Raw genomic sequence first — 24,520 nt, forward strand, 5'->3', positions numbered from 1 at the left:
GGTGGGGACGGATCTAGGGTTGGACCTTAGACACCCCTCTCCCTGCATCTCCTCCTGCCAGGGTCCGTCTTCTTCCCACAGGTGCCATGGAGACGGGTTTTCTGTAGTTGGTGGAGCTCTAGTTCAAGTTCACAGAGCCCAGTACTGTGGAGGAGATGCAAGCGTGGCTCAGGAGCTCGTGACATGGTTGGAGGACACAGTTCAAATGGCAGCTGTCCCCTCGCCTCCAGTACCCGGGATGGTTGCTGACACAGTGTCTTTTCCTTTGTGTCCACTTGGCCACAGAGCTCAGCACTCCTTTGGGTTCCCCAGAAAGAAAACATTGCTGTAGTTTCCTAGGGAACCAGAGAAGGAAATACATTGCACATCTCAGAGCAAATAACTGAAAATACCCCCTTAGACAATTATGTTCTCCCCAAAGCACCAGTGTCCCCCACCCCGCTTCCTAGATGTCCCCTGGGAACTCCAGCTGCTGCCCCCCTGCTAAGGGTAGTGGTGGGGTGTCACCTCCAGCCCCCTTCCTTGGCCTGTATCCCCACGCCTGCCTGCGTACACAGGGGACCATGACGTTCAGAAACAAAAAGTTCTTCAGTTAATAGGACCCACCCTGTAAAGGCAGTTCAGAGACCACTGCTTGTTTCTTGATGTGTTTTTTTCAGGAGTTTTTTCCACACACCTACCCGCACTCATTCTTACCCCCAAATTGTTTATCACTAAATCAAAACTCCTCTCTTCCAAAGGGATCTGGTAAATGACATTTTCTTTGTTTTACAATTCTTTACCCTCTCCCTGTCTCCTCTAACGCCTATTGTCCAAAAACTTTAAACATTTACAGGTAAATCAGAAAAGACCTGAAATGCAAATCATTCTGCTGCCCACGTTTCAGGCCAGAAAGGGAATGAGAAAATAGCAGGGGAGAGTTTACTGAAGAGGCCCTGGGCTCCGCTATCTTTATTATTCAGTCACTTATTACTTAACAAGTATTTATTTGGTACCTGTAACATTTTTTTAAAGACCATACTAGAAGTATCAAGGTATTGAGGAACAGAAGAGATGCGTAAGCTGTTCACGTACTCTGGGGTCAGTGAAGTGGGGGAGAGAAACACGCAGAAAATAGGACAGTGCGGAGCGAAGGGGGTCATGTTGGGCACCCAGGAAGACTTCAGGTTTTGGTGGGAGTGAGAGAGGGCATTCTAGGCAGCAGGACACTGGGACAGGCCCGCGGGTAGACGGGTACAGATGATGCTTTGGTAACAGGAAGTAGTACCACTTGAGGCCAGCCCTGGGGAGGAGCTCCTTTCTGGTAGAAGCAGGGGAGGACGATGAAGTGAAGCTGAAGCGGTCTTGAAGGGAAGGGGGAAGAATGCGGTAGCAGCATCGTTCTGAGATGGGCTGAGAGGCTGCTCCGGAGTTGGGTGTGGGCGACCTTAACATCTCAGTAAAACAGCATTGTCCGTGAGGATTGAAAACCTAGAGCGTTTGGAAATACTCATCACAGAAAATGCAATTTAGAAGGATTTCCATGTAGGAGTGACCCTACAGAGTTAAAATAGCGTACATTTAGTGTCAGTGCGTCCTGCCTTCCTGGGGAGGGGTAATGAGGGCGGTCTGCCGCAGTTCCGGGTAGCTCACAGGACAGAAGGGGGTTATTCCGACGGGGTCCCACCAGAAGGTCTAGGGAGCTAGGGAGTTTGAGGCAGGAAGAGTGAGCTGGAATCCAGCCTGAGCCCTCGGTGAGTGATCGGAAGAAAAGAGGGGCTGGGAGACGGAGAGAGGTTAGAGCATCGCGCTGGAGACAGACATCGGATGCAGCACGCTTGGTGTGGGCATCCCCGTCAGAAATCTGAGAGCACTGGGCTGTCTGTCCTCAGCAAGACTGGGTCGTCCTAGAGGTGGACCAGAGCGAGGGGTACTGGGCGGCGAGCTGTGATTAATGGGCTGCTGGCCTCTCCTCCCACCTCCTGGGTAGCTCTATTTACAACATTTGTCTGAAGAGATTTTAATGAAATCTAATGTATTAATGCTTGCTGTTTATACAGATTGAAATATTTGTTATATATTCATATTTCCTCAAGCATGTTCATAGTTACGTTACTGCACAAGACTGTGTTTTGCAGAAATCTGGCAAAACTTATTTTAGTATATATTAGGGTGGTATTAAACCATTTCCTTCAAGCTATTGCTAAATACAGGCAATCTCATTTGTATATACTTGATGGAGCTCTTCCAAATGTTGTTTAAAAATAAATGTTGAGGAGACCTCTACGAGTAACTGCTTACTTACCTGGGGCCAGTTAGAGTATTTTTCTTTGGGTGAGAAACTGTTGATTCTGTCCTTCTTACACAGATAGATATACACAAGCAAATACATACTGATGACAGGTCTTAAAATCGACAGTCCTTAAACCGGCAAAATATGTATATAACATAAATTTGTGGAAAGCACTCAATTGAGAATTGTTCATAGTGAATGCAGTTCATCTTGTGGACACGTTTATGGTGTTTTAAGTTGCACTTGATCATTTTATGGTCCAGAAAAGATGGATTTGTATCAGCAGACTCGTTCAGTGAGCGAGAAGTAATGAATTTGGTCCTCAAAGCCGCAGAGCAATGATGCCCTGCGTTTTCAGCATGGAAGAGAACAGCTGAGCGTTTTGACCTGATGTGCTGGGTGTACTGACCTTCTGTGCCTCCTCTCTGCATCAGCACCTCATCCTATGCCCGGTTTTAATTTGGGGGCAAAATAGGACTTTAGTGTCTATTTCCACTTTCTGTGTAGTTTTCCCAAACTTCACGTGCGCTGTCTCCCCAGCTCTCAAAGTGCGGTTGTCTCTGTTACAGAGAAGGGATCCGACTGTTTTCCTGCGGGGAGGTGGCCACGTGGTTGCCTTGGGCACCATTTCTGTGGTGCTCGTGCTGGTCTTCACTCATGTCGTTGTGCTTAGCTTGTTTACGTGTTGATAGGCAAGGGGAGACTTAAAGTGTTTTATATACAAAGCGGGAACGGGAGCCTTTGTGATCCTTGTATTTAACCTGGATTCAGGTGAAAACTTCATGGGTAAAGAATTTGGAAATCTCTCTGTGCCTCACTATAAACTTGGGTTACAAATATATCGACAATGCACCCTGTTCTCAGTGCAGAGAAAACAAAAAAAAGATACCATTATGTGACTAATGAAAATAATCTTTGATTCAGATGAACCTGAAAGATATCACCAGAACAGAGTTAGTGGAGCCAAGATAGTGGAGCCTTACCTTCTCTGAAAAGCAAACTAACCTTAAGTATATCTCTCGGAAAACTACCAGCACCTGATATGGTGCCGACACATACTAGTAGCTCAATAAACGTTTATTCCTTCAATGAGAGGCCTCCCACCACCACCCCAGCTACTGCCAGAGGCCCACTCCCTTAGAAGGCTTACAGTCTTGTAGGTTAGAGAGACGTTTATATAATTAATATCGGTTATATAAATTAACTAGTACAAGTTTAATTCTATAATTAATGTCCCGTGATGTGTGCTCTGATCAGAGTGTGAGCTGCATGCCGGGAAGTCACGGAGGAGGGAATGATTCTTCCAGGGAGAAAGGAGTGGAAGCAGGGGTGCTGCCAAGGGAGGGACTGTGGTTGGACACGCGCCCTGGAGGCTGAGCAGGAGGCCACGGGACGGGTGGATACTGAGGAGGCCATTCGAAAGACCCTTCCAGAGACCGACAAACGTGCCCCATTTCTGTGTTGACCAGTTGTCTGAAGTGTGAGATTTTTTTTTTTTAATCCACTGGGAGCTGGGGTTAGAAAAGGTAGTGTTGGGTCAGCCGGGAACAGGTCCTGAATGCCATGCTAAGGGCTTTGACCTTGAGAGGGGAGTGCATGGAGGGGAGTGGAAAGCAGGAAGCTTGTGAAAGGGTAAAGAATTTGGAGATTTCCCTCTGCCTCGCTCTAAGCTTGTGTTGAAGTTATACTGAGAATGCGTCCTGTTCTCCACAAGCCACCACATCTGATTTGGGGGCAGCAACACGCAGAGCTTTACAGCAAGGCTGCCCAAACTTTACCCTGCGTCGCAAGCCCCTGAAGATTTTGTTAAAACACAGATTTCTGGGCTGCACCCCAGAGTTCCAGATGAAGTGTGGGTGAGACCTCAGAATTTGCATTTCTAACAAGTTCCCAAGTGAAACTGTTGCTGCTGGTCAGGCGTCCCACTTTGAGAACCGCTGGTTTAGGTTATGGACTGAGATATTGAAGGCAGAAGCTGCTGAGATCTGTATGTGGGTTTATTAATGTGAGTTTATTAAAATATCAAGACGCGAGGCAACAAAATGAACCATTGCCCTAAATGTACCCATAATGATCTTCTTTGTTCAATATTTTGGGGAAATTACATACAGTATTAATGGTTCCAGAGAGTCCCCACCCTCTTCATTATCTGATCCCCTTACAGACCTCGTTGAGCCCAGTTCACAGGAGCACACAGCTTTGGATAGCTCTCTCCCCGTCAGGCCATCTTCCTCTGTCTCCTTCCAGCTCCTCCCCCACTGTCCCCCTGCATCCCATTGTGAGCACTGGGGGCTGATATCGAGAAGCAGAAGCAAGTGCATTGGATGCTTTCGGGGGCCCTCTCAGGGACTTTATCTTCCTCTTGCCGGCTTATCATTTTGTGCCCAAATGCCCTGATTCTGCTTCCCCGGGAAGTCACTCAGCCGCGCCCGTCCTCCGGAGACTCGGTGTGTGCAAGTTGTCAGGGAAGTTGCCGTGCCTTATAAAGGCATTATTCTGGGGCCACCGTGGGAAAGGGGAGGGAAACCCAAATTATGAAGTAAGCGTGAAGTAGCTGCTGAATTAATTAGAGATTTCAAAATGTGGTCTGACATTAATGAGCTGTGAAAGCAACAAAGAAGAAGAAGCAGGACTTTCCCGGTGGTCCAGTGGTTAAGACTCTGTGCTTCCAATACAGGGGGTGTGGGTTCGATGCCTGGTCAGGGAACTAAGATCCCATGTGCCATGTGGTGTGGCCAAAGAAAAAAAAAAAAAAAAGAAAGAAAGAAAGAAAAAAAAGAGGAAGACGCTGCCGGCCAAAGCCTCACGAGCTGGTGTCCAGTATCTATATCCATATCCTGATTCTGCTGGAGGCCATCTCATCTACCAGCGAGATGAACAGTGGCCTTGCTGGTTCACTGTTGCCAAGCCTGAGTGCACTTAAGACAAGCCCACTGGGGGCTCCATCCTCCAGTTCTTCATCAGGATGCCCGTGGTGTGTCAGGTACTCTTCTAAGGTGTAGTGAAAACCAGCTAAAAATCCTAATTCTCCTGGAGCTTATTCTAGTAGGGAAGAGAGACAGAAACAAGACATACAAGTCAATATATACAGATGGCGTTGTTTTATTGCGCTTCTCAAATATTGCGTAGTTTTACAAATTGAAGGTTTGTAATGCAACCCTGCATTGTCAAGATGATGGTTAGCATTTTTTAGCGTTAAAGTGTTTTTTTCACTTAAGATATGTACATTGTTTTCTTAGACATGCTATTGCACACTTAATAGACTACAGTAAAGTGCAAACATAACTTTTATATGTACTGGGAAACCAGAAAGTTCGTGTGACTCACATAAATTGCAATCCGCTGTACTGTGGTGGTCTGGAACCCAACCCACGATATCTCGGAGGTGTGACTGTACCGTGTTAGGTAGTAAGAAGTGCTTAGTAGAAAGATAAGAAAAGAGAAATAAGTAGTGTGGAGATGGGGAGTAAGGGGGTGCAATTTGAGATGGTATATCCAGAGAAGGCATCACTGAGAAAGTGGCTTTTGAGCAAAGACTTGAAGGAAGTGAGGGAGCTAGTCACGTGGAAAGAGGATTCCAGAAAGAGGAACGGTCACAGACAAAGTTCCTGAGGCCACACTTAGTGTGGAGTACGTTTGATGGGTTCTAGATAAGCAAGGAAGGCAGAGTGAGCAAGGGAAAACGTGGTGGGAGATGAGGCCAGGGAGGGGACAAATTGTAGAGATCCTTGTAGATCAGCGCAAGAACTTGAACTTGTACCCTGAGCAAGATGGGACGCTTGGGAGGATGTCCCATTCAGCAAAGAAATGGCCTCATCTGACAGTTTTTAACAAGATCACTGTGGCTGCTGTGTTGAGAAAGGAGTGAGGGGAATGTTGCGGGGAGGGAGGCAGAAGCAGAAGCGAGGGGACCAGGTAGGAGGCTGTTAAACATAGTCCAGGCAAGAGGTGGCGGTGGCTTAGACCAAGATGCTAATGGTGGTGATGGTGCAAAGTGTCAGATTCTCATTATATTTGGAGTGTGGTGGAAAGGATTTGCTGACTGATTGGATGTGAGCCGTGAGAGAAGGAGGAACATCAAAGATGATGCCACAGTTTCTGGATTGAAGAAATTGAAGAATGGCATTGTCATTACTGAGATGGGGGAGCAAGTCTGGATGAGATTAATTTTGGTAAATTCAGCCATGTTAAGTTTGAGATGCAGTTAGACATCCAGGTAGGCAGACATATCAAGTAGGCAGTAGGATCTACGAGTCTGGGTTCAAGGGAGAGAGATGAGCATCCCGGGAATCAGTGGTATAAGTTTACGCTATGAGATGGGATGAGATCACCAAGGGAGTGAGCTCAGGTAGAAGATAAAACACGTTCAAGGACTAAGCCCTGGGACACTTTGACGTTTAGAGGTCAGGGGGATGAAGAGAAATCCCAGTAAAGAAAACTAAGGTAAGAGAGGCAGCAGCCTGGAAGCCAGATGAAAAAGATGTTTCAAGGAGGAGCTGTCGGCTCTATCAAATCCTGCCATAGGTCAAGTGAGGTCAGGGCCAAGAATGAACCAGTGGTTTAGCATGAAGTAACCTGTGGCAGTCGCTGATGACCTTGGTAAGAGTAGATGAGAGTAGTTTGAGTGGAATGTGAGTAACTGAGGCTGGATTGAAGGGATCCTGGGAAGAAGGAAATTGATGACATCAAGAATAAACTCTTGCGGGGCTTCCCTGGTGGTGCAGTGGTTGAGAGTCCGCCTGCTGATGCAGGGGACACGGGTTCATGTCCCGGTCCGGGAAGATCCCACATGCCGCGGAGTGGCTGGGCCCGTGAGCCATGGCCGCTGAGCCTGCGCATCCGGAGCCTGTGCTCCACAACGGGAGAGGCCACAACAGTGAGAGGCCCGCGTACCGCAAAAAAAGAAAAGAAAAAAAAAAAAAAAGAATAAACTCTTGCAAGGAGTTTGTTATAATAGGAAGGACAGAAATGGAGTGGCAGTTGGAAGGGAAAGGGAGGCCAAGGTGGAAGTTTAAGGTGAGAGAAATCCTAGCTAGTTTAGATGCTGCTGGAATAATCTAGTAGAGACTGGGGATGTGTTGGTGCAGGAGAGAGAAGAGAAAATTGCTGATTGCAGTTTCCTTCAGAAGGCAGGGGGGCGTGGAGTCTAGAATCCAGCATCTAGGAAGAGGGGTTGGCCTTAACCAGGAGCAGTGGTGTACATCCCACGCCCGGTAGCAGGAGGGAGGAGGAGATACAAGGCCGATGGTGGCCATGGTGGGCTGAGGGTGGTTGTGGGAGTGTTCTATTGATTGCTTCCACTTTCTCAGTGAAATAGGAACTCAGGTTATCATCTGAGAATGAGGAGAAAGATGGAGTAAACTGTTTAGAAAACTCTTATCTAAGAGAACGGGAGAATGGATGGAATGGGGAAATGTGGTATGACTGGAGGCATCCAGGCTGACCTCAAAGTGGTGACCGTGACTTTAAAAGAGGACCAGGCAGCCATTTGGTGGCATGTTTTCCTTCGTCCCCATCCTGCAGGTACAGGGCGGGAGTAAGCAGACAGCTGAATTTAACCAAGATTGTGGTTTAGCTTAGTCAAGGGAATTTCAAGAGCAGAACAAAGAGATTTGAGGTTGAATGCAAGGGAAAGGTTGTAGTGATTGCCCATGGTTTCCAAGTTGGGTGAGGGAGGAACCAGGGCAAAGGTCAAGGAACAGGAGGTCGGGGTGTCGGAGGGATCGTCTGTTGGTTGATGAAATTTCCAAGATTCATGGCAGGAGTTCCATAGCATTGGAGCAGATGACAGTGAGCAAAACCTAAGACGTTCAAGGAGTCGGGGATGTGACTGAGGCGAATTGCCTGCGAGAAGGATGGGTACAGGTAGGATCGGAAGGTGTGGGCTTCACGTAGGTGGGGTTTTAGGAAGGGCAGAGGAGCAGTGGTGTGAAAGTTGGATGGAAGTAACAAAGCGTCTACCAACCTCCCAGCACAACAGGATGAAGAGTGTGGGGAGAACACAGTCCCTACTTGAGATGGCTACAGGGGAAGGGGTCCCTCGGGGAGAGCCAGCTCTCCGTTAGAGTGAAGATGAACGGGAAATTCCCAGAAGAGGCTGAAGATGGGGGGATTTTGCACTTGACTGACTGTGGGTTCAAGAGGAACAGTGGAAGCAGTCAGAGATCCAGGGAGCACTAGAGTCTGAGGGAGGAGGGAGACCTAGGCTTCTTCTGTGACTTTCTCTGGATTCCAAAGTCCCAGGACAGGATGGTTTCCCTGTGAGCATCCTGCATCTTACTACTCCCGGGTCACGGGTATGGTTCTGTTAATTCCTGGGCTTTCTTGGCAAGCAGGCAGCATCACGCCCGCTCGTGTCCAGGTCTCTCCTTGACACCTGGTTTGCGTCCAGCCAAGGTGGCATGTTGCTGTGCTCTTGCCCTAAGGAAGCCCTCACCCCCTTGCTAATTGTGCTCAATGGGGTCTGTTGAGGAGGAGAGAGCTGGGGAGAAAACCCCCAGCTGAGCTGCCAGGAGCAGTGTTTCCCAAGCTTTGGTGACATTGGTACTATTTTTACTAAATGATTTTTTGTAAACATACGTAATTTTTATTCCTTACAGAAATATCTTTTTAAAAGAAACTCACAAGAAGAAACCTGCCACAATTAAAACACTATTGTAAATGATGAATATAGAGCCAGAACAATGAAAGTTTTAATATTATACATCCTTGGATAACCCCAAATCATCTAATTTGCCACTCGGGGGAGTGAGTGACCCTGCGGAAGGCTGAGACTCAGGACTCCCCCCTCTTCCTCCCGAGGCTCCCTGCATGGGTGTCCTCCCCCTCCTGATCTCTGTGGTTTACTGATCCCTGACTTTCCTGCTCACCCCTGGGGTGTACATGCAGGAGAACCAAAAGCTGAATCACCAGCCTGAGAAGGGCGTTTCTCTAATGTGCGGGGTAAGGTTTCCAGTACAGGGGCGCGGCCCCTGCAGAGGCCCAGCGTGGGAAGGAGTGTGCGCTTCCAGGGAGTGAGACACTTGCGGGAGGAGAGGCTGGAGGAGAGGCTGCTGCGCGCAGTCGGGTACAAATATAAAATCTGGGTCTTCTAGGAGCAGCGTGAAGCTTCTAGGGGACTTAAGCGGGGAGGTAGAATGATCAGATTTAAGTTTTTAAAAAGCTCCCCTGTCAATTGTGCGGAGAAGGGATTGGAGGGGCAACTGGATGGAGACACGGAGAGGCCCTGGCCGAGGCCGCGTGAGACCTGGTGGCCCAGAGTGAGATGGCAGTGGCAGTGAAGGATAGAAGGGTAGAGCGCTAAGGAAGGCCTAGGAGGTGAGAGGTGCAGGACCAGGTGCTTGTCTGACTGTGGCATGTTGGGGGGACCTGGGGACCAGCGTCTGTCTGGTGTGGCTTGGTGGACGGTGGTGACATGCACTGAGATGAAGGAGAGTTGAGATTGGAGAGAACGGGTGGATTTGTTTCACACAGGCTGACCTTGAAGTTGGTGTGTGGCATCTAACGAAAGACATCTCCCAGTTAGGGACATGGGTCTGGAGCTTGGAGGAAGAAGAGTGGGAATGAGATGGGAACGTGGTCAGGAGCCTGTGCCTCAGGTGTGACCGTGGAGGCTGGTGGTGTCTCCCAGCCTCTCCTGGTCACCGTGACCTTGGTATGTGACTGATGGGCACCAGTGTCCACCTGCCATCCAATAGGAACAGTAAGTTCCACTACTGGTTAGAGGCTGGACTGAGAATTCTTCCTCCGAAATAAAGCAAAATACAGTGTGGGTTTTGATACTAATGATCATTGAGATGCAGACAGATTTTTTTTGTTTTTCCTTTGTCCTCCTCCTTCTCCTTTGTCCTCCCTCTTCCTTCTCCTCATCCTTCTTTTCTTTCTCTGCTGCTGCTTCTCTCTTGTCCATTGCGGTGGCATCTGGAAACCAACACTGACATTTTATATAAAAGTGTAAACATTTTGTGTAGGCACATCGCTGTAGCAGAAAGGTCACGCTGTGGGATGTCCTTTCTGCACCCCACATGGAGAGCGGAGGGACACTTCTGATAAGCCATGAAACTCTGTGTCCTTCACTTTACAGAGTCACATGCTGCTCGTAATCATATTTGGGAAGCAGAGATGCATGCTTAAGCAGAGTACAGTTATTATTTGTAAGTCTTATTTGTGCTGCTAGATTAATATTTTCCCTTCTGGAGAAATTTACATGCTAATCACTTTTCGTTAATTTTTAAGTTATTTGAAACAAATTTAAACAAACAAATTTTTGAATTATTTTAAACAAATTAAACAATTTGTTTAATTTGAAGCAAATTATTTTTTAAGATGCATTTTTAAATTGTTTTAATTAACAATTAAAAAAAATTTTTTAAGAACAATTATATGATTGTTTTATTGGGGTTTTTTTGAATTTTTGAATTCTATTTTACTTTTTTATACAGCAGGTTCTTATTAGTCATCAGTTTTATACACATCAGTATACATTAAACAAATTATTTTAAATAAATAAGAGGAAACCAATTTTTCCTCCAACTAATGCTGATTTATTTTGCTTTTCCTGGTTAATAGATCACTGTCCTGGATGAGACGTGGACCGTATTCAGGCGTTACAGTCGTTTCCGAGAAATGCATAAAACATTGAAGTTGAAGTATGCAGAGGTGAGTTATGAAATAATTATCTCCAATTAAGAACATTTGTTTTATAAAGTAAATGAGTTGATTGCATTATCAATCCCCCCCTTCTCTTTAGGTATTAGCTTGTAAGTGTCACCAAGTTTTATTTCAATTACTCGTCTTTCAAAGATAGGTTTTTAATTTTTGTCCTCTGTTCCATTTGTATTCTACACAATTCAGACATTTTTTGAACACAAAATTTTGAGTGATAGTAAAGCAACAGTAAATGAATTCTATCTTTTTCATAAATTTTACAGTGTATTTTAAGTAAATATTTTAATCAATTTATAACTTCTCAGCCATGAGTGAGACCTATTAAAATAAAATAGTAATAAATTTTTCAGTATAGATTTGCCCTTTTTTCTCTTAAAAAAGATTGCATTAATGCTTAGACTTCCACATAATGAGGAGTAAAGTCATAAAAGTTAATTTGCCCTCACACATGGAGGGGAGGTAGACAGTAAATACAGAATTATCTAGAAGCAAGGAGGCATTTCATCTGATAAGATAACCAGAGTGTATTGATACATTAGTAATCTTTTTTTTTAATTTTTTGACAAAGACTGGTTTTTAAAATACTTTTAAGCAAAGAAAGGTATTCCTAAAATTAATGTATTCACTTCCAAGTGAATGTATTCTTCTTATTATTATTTTTGCTTCAACTAAAGGAAACCTTGTATAGGCACAGCTCTTTGGGCATTTTGATTTGAACTGACTGACTACAAATCAGTCAATAATCATTGTCTATTTAGCCTGCTTTCCCTAAGTATGGTTTTTCAGTGCATTTTTATAGTGTCTTATGATATTCTAAAAAATAATTTAGTCAGACATGTGTCCCTGACTTGTTTCATGTTAATTACATAATGTTTCCTTAACATCTGCATGGCTTCTAAGCTCCCTTGTCTGATACACAATATAAAGAGAAATACCTTTGGGTAGATAAAGTGCTTCCTTGATGTGTAAAAGAATCTAGAGTCCAGGAAAAATTGAGCTATCTTTGAAATTCTGTTGTTAAGTTATCATAATAGTATTCGATTAAAAATTGAAGAAGGTTCAGGTATGAATTTTAGCTCAGTGTTCCCAAGAGGCTTCAGTTCCAGAAGCAACTACATCAAAGTCAATTTATTAAGTTTGTCTCTGCAATTTACTCTTCATGTCCCAAGTTAGTTTTGACAATAACAAGAAGTAATTGTATACATATTAAATGTATAGAGCAACTGGTTTTTAAAGTGAGCTTTGCAGCTCATTAACTGCTTGATTATAAGTTACTACATCAGTACTTTAATAATGTACAGATTTTCATATTAACTTGCTAAATTCCCACAGTGTAGTTGGAAAAAAACAATTTACTTGAAAAAAAGGATACAAACTTTACCAGGATTTATATATCTATATATGTATGTATGTATAAATTCATTCCGTGATTTATTTCATATCAGTTCTTTCAGTGCCATTAGTTCAGTGTCATTCTACATAGGCACATTTTTCTAAACTCTAGTAATACAGTAGTGGACAAGAAGAACAAAAGTGTCTTCTCTTATATATCTTAAATTTATATCAGGACAGACTGACAATAAACCAGGAAAATATAATAATAACTAACAGTTAAAAAGTATGCTTGCTAAGTTGCAGTTACCATTTTAAGTGAGGTATATGCATTATAGGAAAAATATCAATAAAATGTGATGGGCAGAAGGTGTTGGACACTTTAGTATAAGGACGTTTCAGGGTTGGGCTCTCTGACAAAATGGCATTTTAGTTGAAATATGAGATGAGAGATATTTAAATAAATTTGCTAAGCAATAATAGACAGGTCTAATCAGTGTTTTAAAAGAAAACTTTGGAGCAGACAGAAGCAGTCTTTAAAGATATAATAGAAGAAAACTTAACCTGAGTTTAATAATGACGTGAACCTGTGAACTGAAGTGGTTGTCTGCTACCAGACAAAATTCATGAACAGAGATTATCACACGTGTAAAATTATTTTTAAGGGGGAAAAGGGTGTGTTACATACATGCTGAAAAAATTAAGTGGCCTTCAAATGAAGAAAATCGAGCTGGTTTCCTCCTTCATTTGGTCATAAATCTGTATTGAGCAGCCCCACACTGCATACAATTGTGAGCAAGACAACGACATCCCTCCTCTCATGGAGCAGAGAAAATGAGCAATAAACAGACAAACAAAGCCCAGTAAATAAGAGGATTTTAGGTAATGTTAGGTGCCATGGAGAAAATACAAGGCAATGTGATAGTGTGGCCTGAGAGCTGGGCAGTGGGCTGCTTTAGATGCGCAGGTAGAAAGGGTGATCTTGGGGTGAGATTGAGCTGAGATCTGAATGCTGAAAAGAAGAGAGGTGTGAAGATTTGGAGGTGAGCACAGCTGAAGGTGAGGGAGCAGCAAATGCAAAGGCCCTGGGATGGAACCAAGCTCAGTGTGTTTCCAGAATGAGAAGACCCAGGGAGAGTGGCCAGTGTGGTAAAGAGCAGGGCAGGGGCCTGACCATGTGGCACTGTGAACCTGAGTCTGAGTGCCATGGGAAACCACTGGATGATATTCAAGAAGGTCTGAACATTGAAACCCAGCTGGAATTTCCATTCTATTCATAGAGGACTTCTCCCAGAAACCCCTTTCCTGAAGACAGACTCGTGATCTAAATGATAATGAAGATGGGAAGTTGCTTTTCCACACTGAGTCCAGCTTTGTGACTTACAGTTTCTTTCTTATAAGGACAAAAAAACATTATGAAAGGGAAACTACAGACATGTGTGCATGTATTTGAAAGAGAAGAGAGAATGTGAACAGTGGTTACCATGTGGTGAGATCCTAAAACAAGCACCGCCTAGAGACAGGGAAGCTGAGCTAATTACAAACCCCGCAGGGCTGCCTGGGTGCCACAGAACTTTTCCTTGGCCACAGCTCTGACGAACTCCTCCCAATTCACTGAGCGCTTCCTGCCCAGCTGTGCTGCGCCTTTGACATTCATGGTCTCTGTGGTAGGAACGAGAGACTCGCCTCTTGTGACACAACCCGTGAGCAGAAGCCCAGGCAGTTCATCTCTGTTTCCTATTTCTAACCAAACAATATTATCGAAACAGAACCAGGGAGAAACATTATCTCTAAGCACACAGTAGCATGTCATTCTAGATGGTGATAAATCTTATTTCAGTGAGAGGGCAGCATTGTCCATTTAACATTTTCAAGATGAAGCTTAAATATCAAGATAAATATCAGGTTTATTTTTTTCGTTAAGTTGACATTTCTTTTGTGCAGCCTCACTTCACATCGTCTTACTTGCCGAGTGTTTGTTGGGACTTGAGATCGATAATCTGTGTATAGGTATTCATCAATTATGATTCATCTTATAATTGTTCATATAATTGTATATAATGTCAGTCTTCTTGAAGTAATTAGCTACCTCCAAATGGGGTAGCTGTTTGGCCTGACAACATCCTGGAAATTATTGGGCTTGTTAAAGACAGTATTTCTTCAGGGAAGAAAGCCAAAGGGTTCACATGGAAGAATGCTGAAAGTTTCCTCTCAGGGAATGGCTGTTTCATAGCCAAGTGGGAACAAGTTTTATTTACCTCATCCCTTCACCACATTGGACTCATTATTTCCATGGAATTGGAAAATAGAAAACTACTCTTGCTGTCTTAATTGCATAACAGAATGGTTGGTGATCATTTTTTAAATGATACGTATTAAGTTTATCTAGTCATACAAGGTTCCAAATTTTTAATCAAGCTGAAAAAATATTGAAAAAACACACTTGAATTCAGTATATCCAGAATTTGTGATATACTTACCAAGATAGAGAATGTTTATTCACCTCAAAACTGTAGATTTGGTTATAGCTTTTAATCTTTTGGAACTTTGTCTAAAGTTACATCCTACTCATTCCCATTTCATTGTGGAATCTTAGCCATGTTTTCCTGGGCATAGACCTCTAAAAGAGTTTGATGTGACAGTTCCTTTTATGGAGGTTTTTTTTTTCTTTCAGTAGTCTTTTTTTCTCCAGATAATAAGTTACATATTTATGGTTAAAGACTGAAATTATTCAAAGATATATACATAGAATGTGAAAGTTTCTCTTAATCTGATCCTCAGAAGTAATCATTTGCAATGCCCTTAGGAGGTCTTCTTGGGTCCAACTAAACATTCAGACTCACAGGACTCCCATAGGCCACGCTTGGCACTGGGTGACCCAGGAACGATGTAAGACAGAGATCACTGCTTCCCGGCAGGGCCGAGGCATGGAGGGGGTCTGGCAACAGCGTCGACTGCAGTCCACACAGCTGTCCAGATGCTGTTCTCTTTGCGCCACCTCTCGCAGGTAATAGCTTAGGTGCTAGGAGAGGAGCCCCACGTGGGGAAGATTCGAGAACCAGTCTGCCATAGAATCCTATGCAACAGGAGAGGCACTTTCCCTGGGCACAACTCCCTGGGCAGAACATCCAGAGTCCCCGTGAGGGACATGTTGAGTTACAGGAGTCACCTCACTCAGAGAAGCCTTACGGTATGGCTTCCTACCAAATAGCTCTCGTTTCCCTGGTCCACAAACAATTTATCGGTTTATCAAGCAATTTATCATTTTCCCATGAGCAGTGGTACCAAGTTGGCATAACACTTGATCAGGTTCCCAGAATCCTCTTGATGGACATACGAGTAGTTTCCAGAGTTTTGCTGCTGTGAGTACTTTGCTGTGGACGTTCTGGAAGATATCAACATGTCTGCAAGTGCAGACTTGCTCCATGAAGAAATTTCGTAATTGCTCAACTGTTGTTAAAGACTTAATTTACAAAAAACCAAGATTAGGAAAGAACACACAGAAACTGGGTGGGCTGAGAGCGCTGAGGGCCTTCACCCCCATTAGTGAGAGGGTTTTAAGAATTCCTTAACCATCATTCGTCTCAGTCTTTTCACCTCCCTGTTGACTCACATTCATTTGCTTATTTATTTACTATAATGTCTCCTTAAGGAGAATGATGTCAGCTGAAGGGCCTCCAAGGGATACTTTATATTCACTCAGTGGTGAACCAATTAAAGCAGGCAGGGTTGTTGATTATTAGGTATAACATGTGTCTGTGAAGAAAATAGAAGGAACCTAGGGGTTATTACAGGCAGAGTGAACTTACAAACTGAAAGGATGAGAAGTCAGTGGATTCTCTGAAACTCCGGGGTGTGGGGATTGAAGATAGGGAAAAAGCAGAAATCAAAGAAAAATTTAATGCATTATTTTGTATGGTGACAAATTTCAGAATAAAAAAAGAAAACTAAATTATCTGTCCTGAATAATACTGGAAGAAGAACAGATTGCCCGCGGTGACTGGGCTCATATGTAAGCGTCGTGCTCGTTCTATTTCCAGATTCACTGTGTGAGTGGGTTGAGCTCTCACTAGAGGTGCTGCATTATTCAAGGTTTTTAAAATTGTTTTATTTATTTATGTTCTTTCAGCTTAGCATTTTTTTCTGGATTCTAAATAGCTTCACCTCCTGTTTTGAATTAGTTTGTCCTCTTCATACGCTGACATGTGTTGTGCAAGATAATCGCTCCTCCTGGCTTTCCTTCTCTGCGCCCGTTCGCTGACCTTGTGTGGAATCTTCATCAGATTAAACCCTGTGTTTTCAGACTCCCCATCTGTAAAATGATCATGCCACAGCTAGTTTGCAAAAGATTGTGAGAGCCTCAGATGAAATATGTTATTGAAAGTAGCCACAAAGTATTGTGCCGCATCTGCCGGAGAGCATGCCTTTGAAATTTGGTCATGCGAACCATTGCCGCAGTGATCTTTATCTGTATGAAAACTATGCATTTTCCACTCTATTAAAATCAGTATAATCCTTTTAAATATCAATCAAGTTATGTGCCCAGAAACAGAGCCCCAGTAAGTGTCGTCTTCTCTTTTCTCTACGGATGAGGCAGAGTTACTATTGATGTCTAGTGTCCATGAAGTTTACCTCTGGATCCAGGTCATAGTCTGAGAGTCAGTCAGGACAAAAACATAGCTCATCAAGAAGCTGAAGAGAAAGGACTATTTTAAAACCACATCCGCTTTCACCCATTAGAATGAATGAATAGTGAAGACCTAGTGTCCTGTCCCCTTCTCCCCTTTTGGATGAGTGGTCTGGTGGGCTCTGAATGTATTTCATGAAGTGGTAGGATGTGGGGCTGGAAGATCAGAGGGTCACTGAGAGAGCTGCTCCTTCTAGGAGGTCCAGAGTTGCCAACCCCTGTCTGATTTGTAGAGGACTTTTTTTTAGTACAGTTAACAAGGAGCCTTCCCTCCTGAGTGCTGGAGCCTAATGGGCTCCGGAGAATCATCTCACAGTGGAAGCAGTTACGCATTGGAGTCGATTGTTGAGGGCCCTTTTATAATCTTAGCTAATAGTGATTCTGAAGCAGGTTTGTGCTTCTGCCCAGAGGCAGGAGGATGAACCATGAAAATGGGATATTTTATGTATTAAAATGTACAATCTAAATAAATGCTAAGGGAACTTGACTGCCCACGTGTGGTGAGAGCCTAAGTTACTGGGACAGGTGTGTTGCCTGTCTGCATCATAACTGAGTTATCACAGTGAGTCTTCAGGGTCCCTAAGTGTCAGACAGGATCAGCCTCCATCAGCCATATCCCCAGGGGGGCTCCTTTCTCCCTGTTACGGAGCTAAGGGAGAAAAATATTTTCAGAGGCTTCGAGTAAAACATGAAAGATTGCTGTGTTAGAGCAACTATTCAGTCTCACATCTGGCAGTGTCTGGGTGCCCAGTAAATACCATTGGGAGAGAAGAAAACGATTAGGGCAAGAGCTTATGTAGTTTGTATATGAACTTTCAGTTTGTACTGATAGAACCATTTTTAACCTTCTTTATTTCCCAAGTAATTTTCCCAAAGTAGCACCAAAAAAGGGAAAGAAAAGAAACTGGCTATTGGCCTTGTATTTGTCTTAGACAGCCATTTACCATCCATCACTGAAATGCATTCTAAACAGTTTTATAACCAGCATTCCAAATTTAATATAAAAATTGCAAATCTACCCACCACCCAAATTATAATGCTACCAACCACAGCCACAGGGAGCGTTCAGTAAACCTTAGATAAATTCAGCCGCGCCAAGCGCTCAGCCTCCTTGAATTTTTAAATAGCACACAGCTATGTAGGCAAAAATAGAATGCTGCCAGCTTCCTGACCTGGTACGTTATCAGAGGCCCACTTACCTCACTGTATGGCTTGTGTCATATGATTCTCTCTACCTGATAGATAATCAGTATTTAAATCACTTCTTTCAAAGGTGGGTTGGGGAGCAAAAGGCACCAATTAGCTGGGAAGCTTTTCTGGGACATGTGGATCCAGGACCCAAACTAGGAAGTTCTAATTCAGGAAGTCTGACATGGGATCTGAGAGTGTGTGTAGTTAGGGAAAAAAATATTCCCCAAATGATGCTCTCTGGACCGTTGGTTAAGATGCTGCCTGTCATTTCTTTCGCATCCACTTTGGGAGCGTTATTGATTTTTCATTATTACAGTCATTGTTACAGATCACCAAATCTAAAAGGTGATTTCCAGTGACAAATAATCTTGTCAAAATTAATGACAGGCACATTTAAACCTAGACAATGAAAACATGTTGATTGCCCCTTTGATCACCAAAGGCTGTGAAACATAGACTTGTACCAGGCTTTCCTCTCCAACCAGCAGGGAAACTTCTGTAACGGTGGGCTGGAACCACTTGCACATTATGAGATGATCAAGTACTCCAAGGGGCCTTAAAGATTGGGTAGTCCGGTTTTTCATTTTAGAAATGAGGAATCAGATCCCCAGGGAGAGTTTTGTTCAAAGTCACATCAAGACTTGTGGCCCAGGCAAGGTTCATGTCTCCTGACCCCTAGTCCTTCTTCTTTCTCCTGAGTCTCCATGACCATGTTCACTCAAGAAGGGGGAGTTTTCAGAGTTCTCCAGATGAGCCCAGAAAGCAGAAAATCTCTTCCCTAGAAAAATCTGTTACATAGCGAGACCCCATGGATGAAAACTAGAAATGGGGTTCCTTCTATTGAATGTCATGGCAATGACAGGTTCCTGTCACGTCTCAGTCCCTGAAAGGGACAATTTAGCATCACAGTAACGGATGGAAAATACAAGCATTTGAGTTAATTCAACTGCATAATTATTCGTAAAAATGCAATATGAAATTCTCACAGATCTGAAATGTTTCTCACTTTGAAAAATTGTTGGGACATCTATTAAAGTTCTCAAATCTGTCTTCATTGGCTCATACCTAAATAAAATTGATACTGGCTTTGGGAGGAGTGGGATTTTATTTTATTTTGCATTTTATACCAAATATAACAAAGTCAGGGCAGTCCTAAGTATTGATACATTTCCAAATGTGGTTTTGTACCTAGGATCTCGCCAAGCTTTAGCACTTCAGTGATGACAGGACAGCAGCTTCTGTTGGTGGAATGTCCTAATTATGATTGCTGGCTGTTCCACGTGGACCACCAGCAAAGGATTCTGCCTTGTTCATTGACCAGATCCTTAATGAGAGTCTAGAATGTACCAGGCTCTGGGCGAGGCACATAGCACGTGCTCATAAATAGTGCATGGTACGTTCACATTACCATATCAAAGGTCTACAGGAGCTCATTGCTCCTTTGATAACCCATAGGTTGCCCTGAAGAGTTGCCGCTTCATGCCTCTAACAGATCAAACTGGGAGAATTACTTATTTGTTTGTGAGTATATTTCTCAGTGACAGCTGTTCTTATAAGGCCTTGGGAGCTACTGTTAATTTTGAGTAGTCAGAAATGCTTCCATCTAGTCAGCTGGGAGAGTTATGGCAGCCCTTTGATGAGTTTTCATTATTTGTATTCCTCAAAAGCTGGAGTGACTGAAATTTACAACCACAAACCTGTAGAGCGTGGGTGTTTCAGATGCTGGCTGTTGTCAGGTAGGTACGTCTACTGGAAAAAGACAGGTTAAAGCTGATTTGACCATATAGATTTGCCGTATGAAATTTTTCTCGCTAATCTTTAAGAACTGGATACTGGTTAGGTAGCCAAATATTAACAGGCGTAAAGAAAATGCCTAGTGAATGAGGAATGACAATAAAGTGCACTTTTATTAGGTGGTAACAAAAGTCAGATACTTTCCTTTCATTAGTAAAGATTCCATACTTTATTACTGTTGTTGTTCTCAGTTGTTCTCAGTTTCCCTTCAGTGATTTATAATCCAGTGTTAGCTGCTTAATTGTTGTAAAATCATAAAAGATAGGCGAGACTTTTTATTGCTCACTTTAATTTCTTTTCTATATTAGGGCTGCCATTATTTATATACAAAGGAACAACGATGCCATATATCAAAACCTATGCTGTCTGTTGCCGTCAGGACCACCTGGCTAACCTAAAAAGTGAACTTGGCTAAGAGAAAAAGACTTTTAATAAAAGCAAACTTTTCCATTACATTTAATTTATCTCTTTGATGGCAGCAGACTGGCCGACCTATCTTATTCTAACGTAATAAATATTGAAGTCAGGATTTGAGTGTGGTGACTCTTAGAAGAAATCAGGCTGTGTCAGTTCACTGGGAATCAGAAAGGGAGAAGCCAGCTTGTAGATGAAAATTTCACTCTGAGGTCATTAAGATCATTAAGAAATATTACAAAGCAACAGAGAATGCTGACTGTATTTCTAATATCTATACATATACATATAGCTAGCCAACTTGATGAATAAATGGATACTCAATGCTTTTATTTTCCCAAAACTGAGATTCACAAATAATTCCATAAACTGGCTAGCTAGTTCTATAAGGAGCCACTGTCTTTTCTTACTCCATTGATAATTCTTCATATAGAGCTATTGTTCAGCCTGAAAGTTATGGGCTTGTTTCTCGAACATGCAAAATAAAGTGGATCACTTGGATTTTTAGACTCCACAAGCAGCAAAGAAGGGCAAGACAAATTTCATTGGAAATCAGTGAGCCTCAAAATTACTGATTTCATTTTTTTAATGGCTTCTGTTTAAGTCCTTTTATCTTTAGAATATGTTTTCTTTATTGAATTGCAGAATAAGCTTGTCATTATTTCACTTAGGCCAAAGAAATGTGCTATTTTAATTCTCATTTGTTTCCTATGTTTTACTCAGCATAATCAAATTTCATAATTACACAAAGTAAGCCATAGGGCTGTTGTTTAGTTTTCTTCCAGTGGTGTCTAGGCCTATCATGTCTCTTACAAATATCCAATATATTTGACCTCAGTCATTTTTAACTTTAATGTACAGTTTTCCCATAAGAGCTCAATTGTCTTTGCATCATTTCCCACTCCTGCTGTAAGGATAATGGTTATAGCAGGAAGTGGTACAGTTTTATGGGTTTTCTCATGAATACTGCATTCCCGTTTGTTTCTGCCCTTTTTCTATTCTACAACCTTTGAAAAGTAACATTTCATTATTATATTGGGCTCTATTTTCCCTGTACACGTTTCCCTTACTTCAAATAAGAATGCTGTGAAGATTTTATGGGAAGAAAGGTACACTCCTCAAAAGCAATATAGCCAAGTTAATAGGTAAAATACCTCCATGGTATCTAAAGTGCTACTTGGAACTCAACATAGAGAGATTTTAATCATCAGTACCTGAGATACATAATTTCAGAGCTGGAAATGGAAATATCTCAGTTCAACTCCTTCATTTTTAACAGACGATGAAACTAAGAACTAGAGATATTATACAACCACCTCCTTGCTGAGCTGAGACTTGAAATCTGATTGCCCCAAATCCCAGGTTATTAAAAGAAAAAGCCATATGGTGTTAATTTAACTGTTCCATTAAATATGTAAAAAAGATAATCACTTTTTATTGTTTCTATAAAAATGATGCATGCTCATTTATACAAGTTCCACATAATATAAGAAGCAACAGATTATTGAAAATCATTCTCTAAATATAATTAAATTACCATTTAATGAACATTACTTTAAGTACTTAAATAAATAGGCACAGATAACAGGATGGATATGTAGAGTGATACAAAGAAATTAAAATGAGACAAACAAGAACAGGAAGAAAGAATGAAATAACTTTATAACATTGGGTTCAAACGATATGCTGTTTTTAATTACAGACATTAAATTTAATTTTACTTGAATTTAATGGAAGTGAAAGAAAATCAAGTAAAACTGAAGAAATTGATGAAATTCAAATTAAATTTTTCTCCACCACAGCCTCTAAAATATATGTGACATTAAGAACAAAGATTATAAAAACCATTAAAACAGTAGTTGCTACTTTTCATGTGGTGTGTTTCCATTTTATAAATTATCAGTGTTGTTTCACTCTTCTAAATGATCAATTGAGATGGGCAGGTTCAAGATGGCAGAGTAGAAGGACGTGCACTCATTGCCTCTTGTGAGAGCACCGGAATCACAGCTAACTGCTAAAAAATCATCAACAGGAAGACATTGGAACTCACCAAAAAAGATACCCCACATCCAATGACAAAGGAGAAGCTGCAATGAGATGATAGGAGGGGCGAAATCACAATGAAATCAAATTCCATAACTGCTGGGTGGGTGACTCACAAACTGGAGAACAATTATACCACAGAAGTCCACCCACTGGAGTAAAGGTTCTGAGCGCCACATCAGGCTTCCCAACCCAGGGGGGGCGTCTGGCAACAGGAGGAGGAATTCCCAGAGAATCAGACATTGAAGGCTAGCGGGATTTGCAGAGGTGGGGGGTGGCTGTGGCTCACTGCTGGGACAAGTACACTGGCAGCAGAAATTCTGGAAAGTACTCCTTGGCATGAGCCCTCCCGGAGTCTGAAATTAGCCCCACCAAAGAGCCTGTAGCGTCCAGTGCTGAGTCGCCTCAGGTCAAACAACCAACAGGGAGGACACTCAGCCCCACCCATCAGCAGACAAGTGGATTAAAGTTTTACTAAGCTCTGCCCACCACCAGTCCCTCCCAGCAGGAAGCTTGCACAAGCCTTTTAGATAGTCTTATCCACCAGAGGGCAGACAGCAGAAGCAAGAAGAATTACAATTCTGCAGGCTGTGGAATGAAAACCACATTCACAGAAAGATAGACAAAACGAAAAGGCAGAAGACTAGGTACCAGATGAAGGAACAGGATAAAACCCCAGAAAAACAACTAAATGAAGTGGAGATGGGCAACCTTACAGAAAAAGAATTCAGAAAAATGTTAGTGAAGATGATCCAGGACCTCGGAAAAAGAATGAAGGCAAAGATCGAGAGGATTCAAGAAATGTTTAACAAAGACCTAGAAGAATTCAAGAACAAACACCTGGAAGAATTAAAGAACAAGCAAAAAGAGGTGAACAACAAAATAAATGAAAAATACACTAGAAGGAATCAATAGCAGAAAAACTGAAGCAGAAGAATGGATAAGTGACCTGGAAGACAGAGTGGTGGAATTCACTGCCATGGAACAGAATAAAGAAAAAAGAGTGAAAAGAATTGAAGACATCCTAAGAGACCTCTGGGACGACATTAAACGCACCAACATTCGCATTATAGGGGTCCTGGGAGAGAGAGAGAGGACCCAAGAAAATATTTGAAGAGATTATAGTCGAAAACTTTCCTAACATGGAAAAGGAAATAGCCACCCAAGTCCAGGAAGCGCAGAGCTTCCCAGGCAGGATAAACCCAAGGAGAAACACACAGAGACACATAGTAATCAAACTGACAAAAATTAAAGACAAAGAAAAATTATTAAAAGCAACAAGGGAAAAGGGAACTCCCATAAGGTTAACAGCTGATTTCTCAGCAGAAATGCTACAAGACAGAACGGAGTGGCATAATATATATAAAGTGATGAAAGGGAAAAACCAACAACAAAGATTACCCAGCAAGGATCTCATTCAGATTTGATGGAGAAATCTAAAGCTTTACAGGAAAGCAAAAGCTAAGAGAATTCAGCACCACCAAACCAGCTCTACAACAAATGCTAAAGGAACTTCTCTAAGTGGGAAACACAAGAGAAGAAAAGGACCTACAAAAACAAACCCAAAACAATTAAGAAAATGGTCATAGGAACATACATATTGATAATCACCTTAAATGCGAATGGATTAAATGCTCCAGCCAAAAGACACAGGCTTGCTGAATGGATACAAAAACAAGACCCATCTATATGCTGTCTACAAGAGACCCACTTCAGACCTAGGAAAACATACAGACTGAGAGTGAGGGGATGGAAAAAGATATTCCATGCAAAAGGAAATAAAAAGTAAGCTGGAGTAGCAATACTCATATCAGGTAAAATATAGTTTAAAATAATGTTACAAGAGACAAGGAGGGACACTACATAATGATCAAGGGATCAGTCCAAGAAGATATAACAATTATATATGCACCCAACATAGGAGCACCTCAGTACATAAGGCAAATGCTAACAGCTATAAAAGAGGAAATCAACAGTAACACAGTAATAGTGGGGGACTTTAACACCTCACACCAATGGACAGATCATACAAAATGAAAATTAATAAGGAAACGCAAGCTTTAAATGACACAATAGACCAGATAGATTTAATTGCTATTTATAGGACATTCCATCCAAAA

The 24,520-nt window shown here is 42.4% G+C and overlaps 1 protein-coding gene across 2 annotated transcripts in view; it reads left to right on the forward strand.

Moving 5' to 3' along the window:
• Positions 1 to 24,520, forward strand: part of LOC113626476 (kinesin-like protein KIF16B) — a 280,843-nt gene that overhangs the window by 203,153 nt on the left and 53,170 nt on the right. For both annotated transcript variants that reach the window (XM_027118145.1, XM_027118146.1), the window contains exon 24: positions 10,841 to 10,930. In XM_027118145.1, the coding sequence (XP_026973946.1) occupies positions 10,841 to 10,930 (90 nt within the window). The remainder of the gene's footprint in view (positions 1 to 10,840; positions 10,931 to 24,520) is intronic.

This window comes from Aethalodelphis obliquidens, unplaced genomic scaffold (genome assembly GCF_003676395.1).
Source record: "Aethalodelphis obliquidens isolate GAN/ISIS:26980383/991018 unplaced genomic scaffold, ASM367639v1 scaffold18, whole genome shotgun sequence".
Taxonomy (NCBI): Eukaryota; Metazoa; Chordata; class Mammalia; order Artiodactyla; family Delphinidae; genus Aethalodelphis; species Aethalodelphis obliquidens.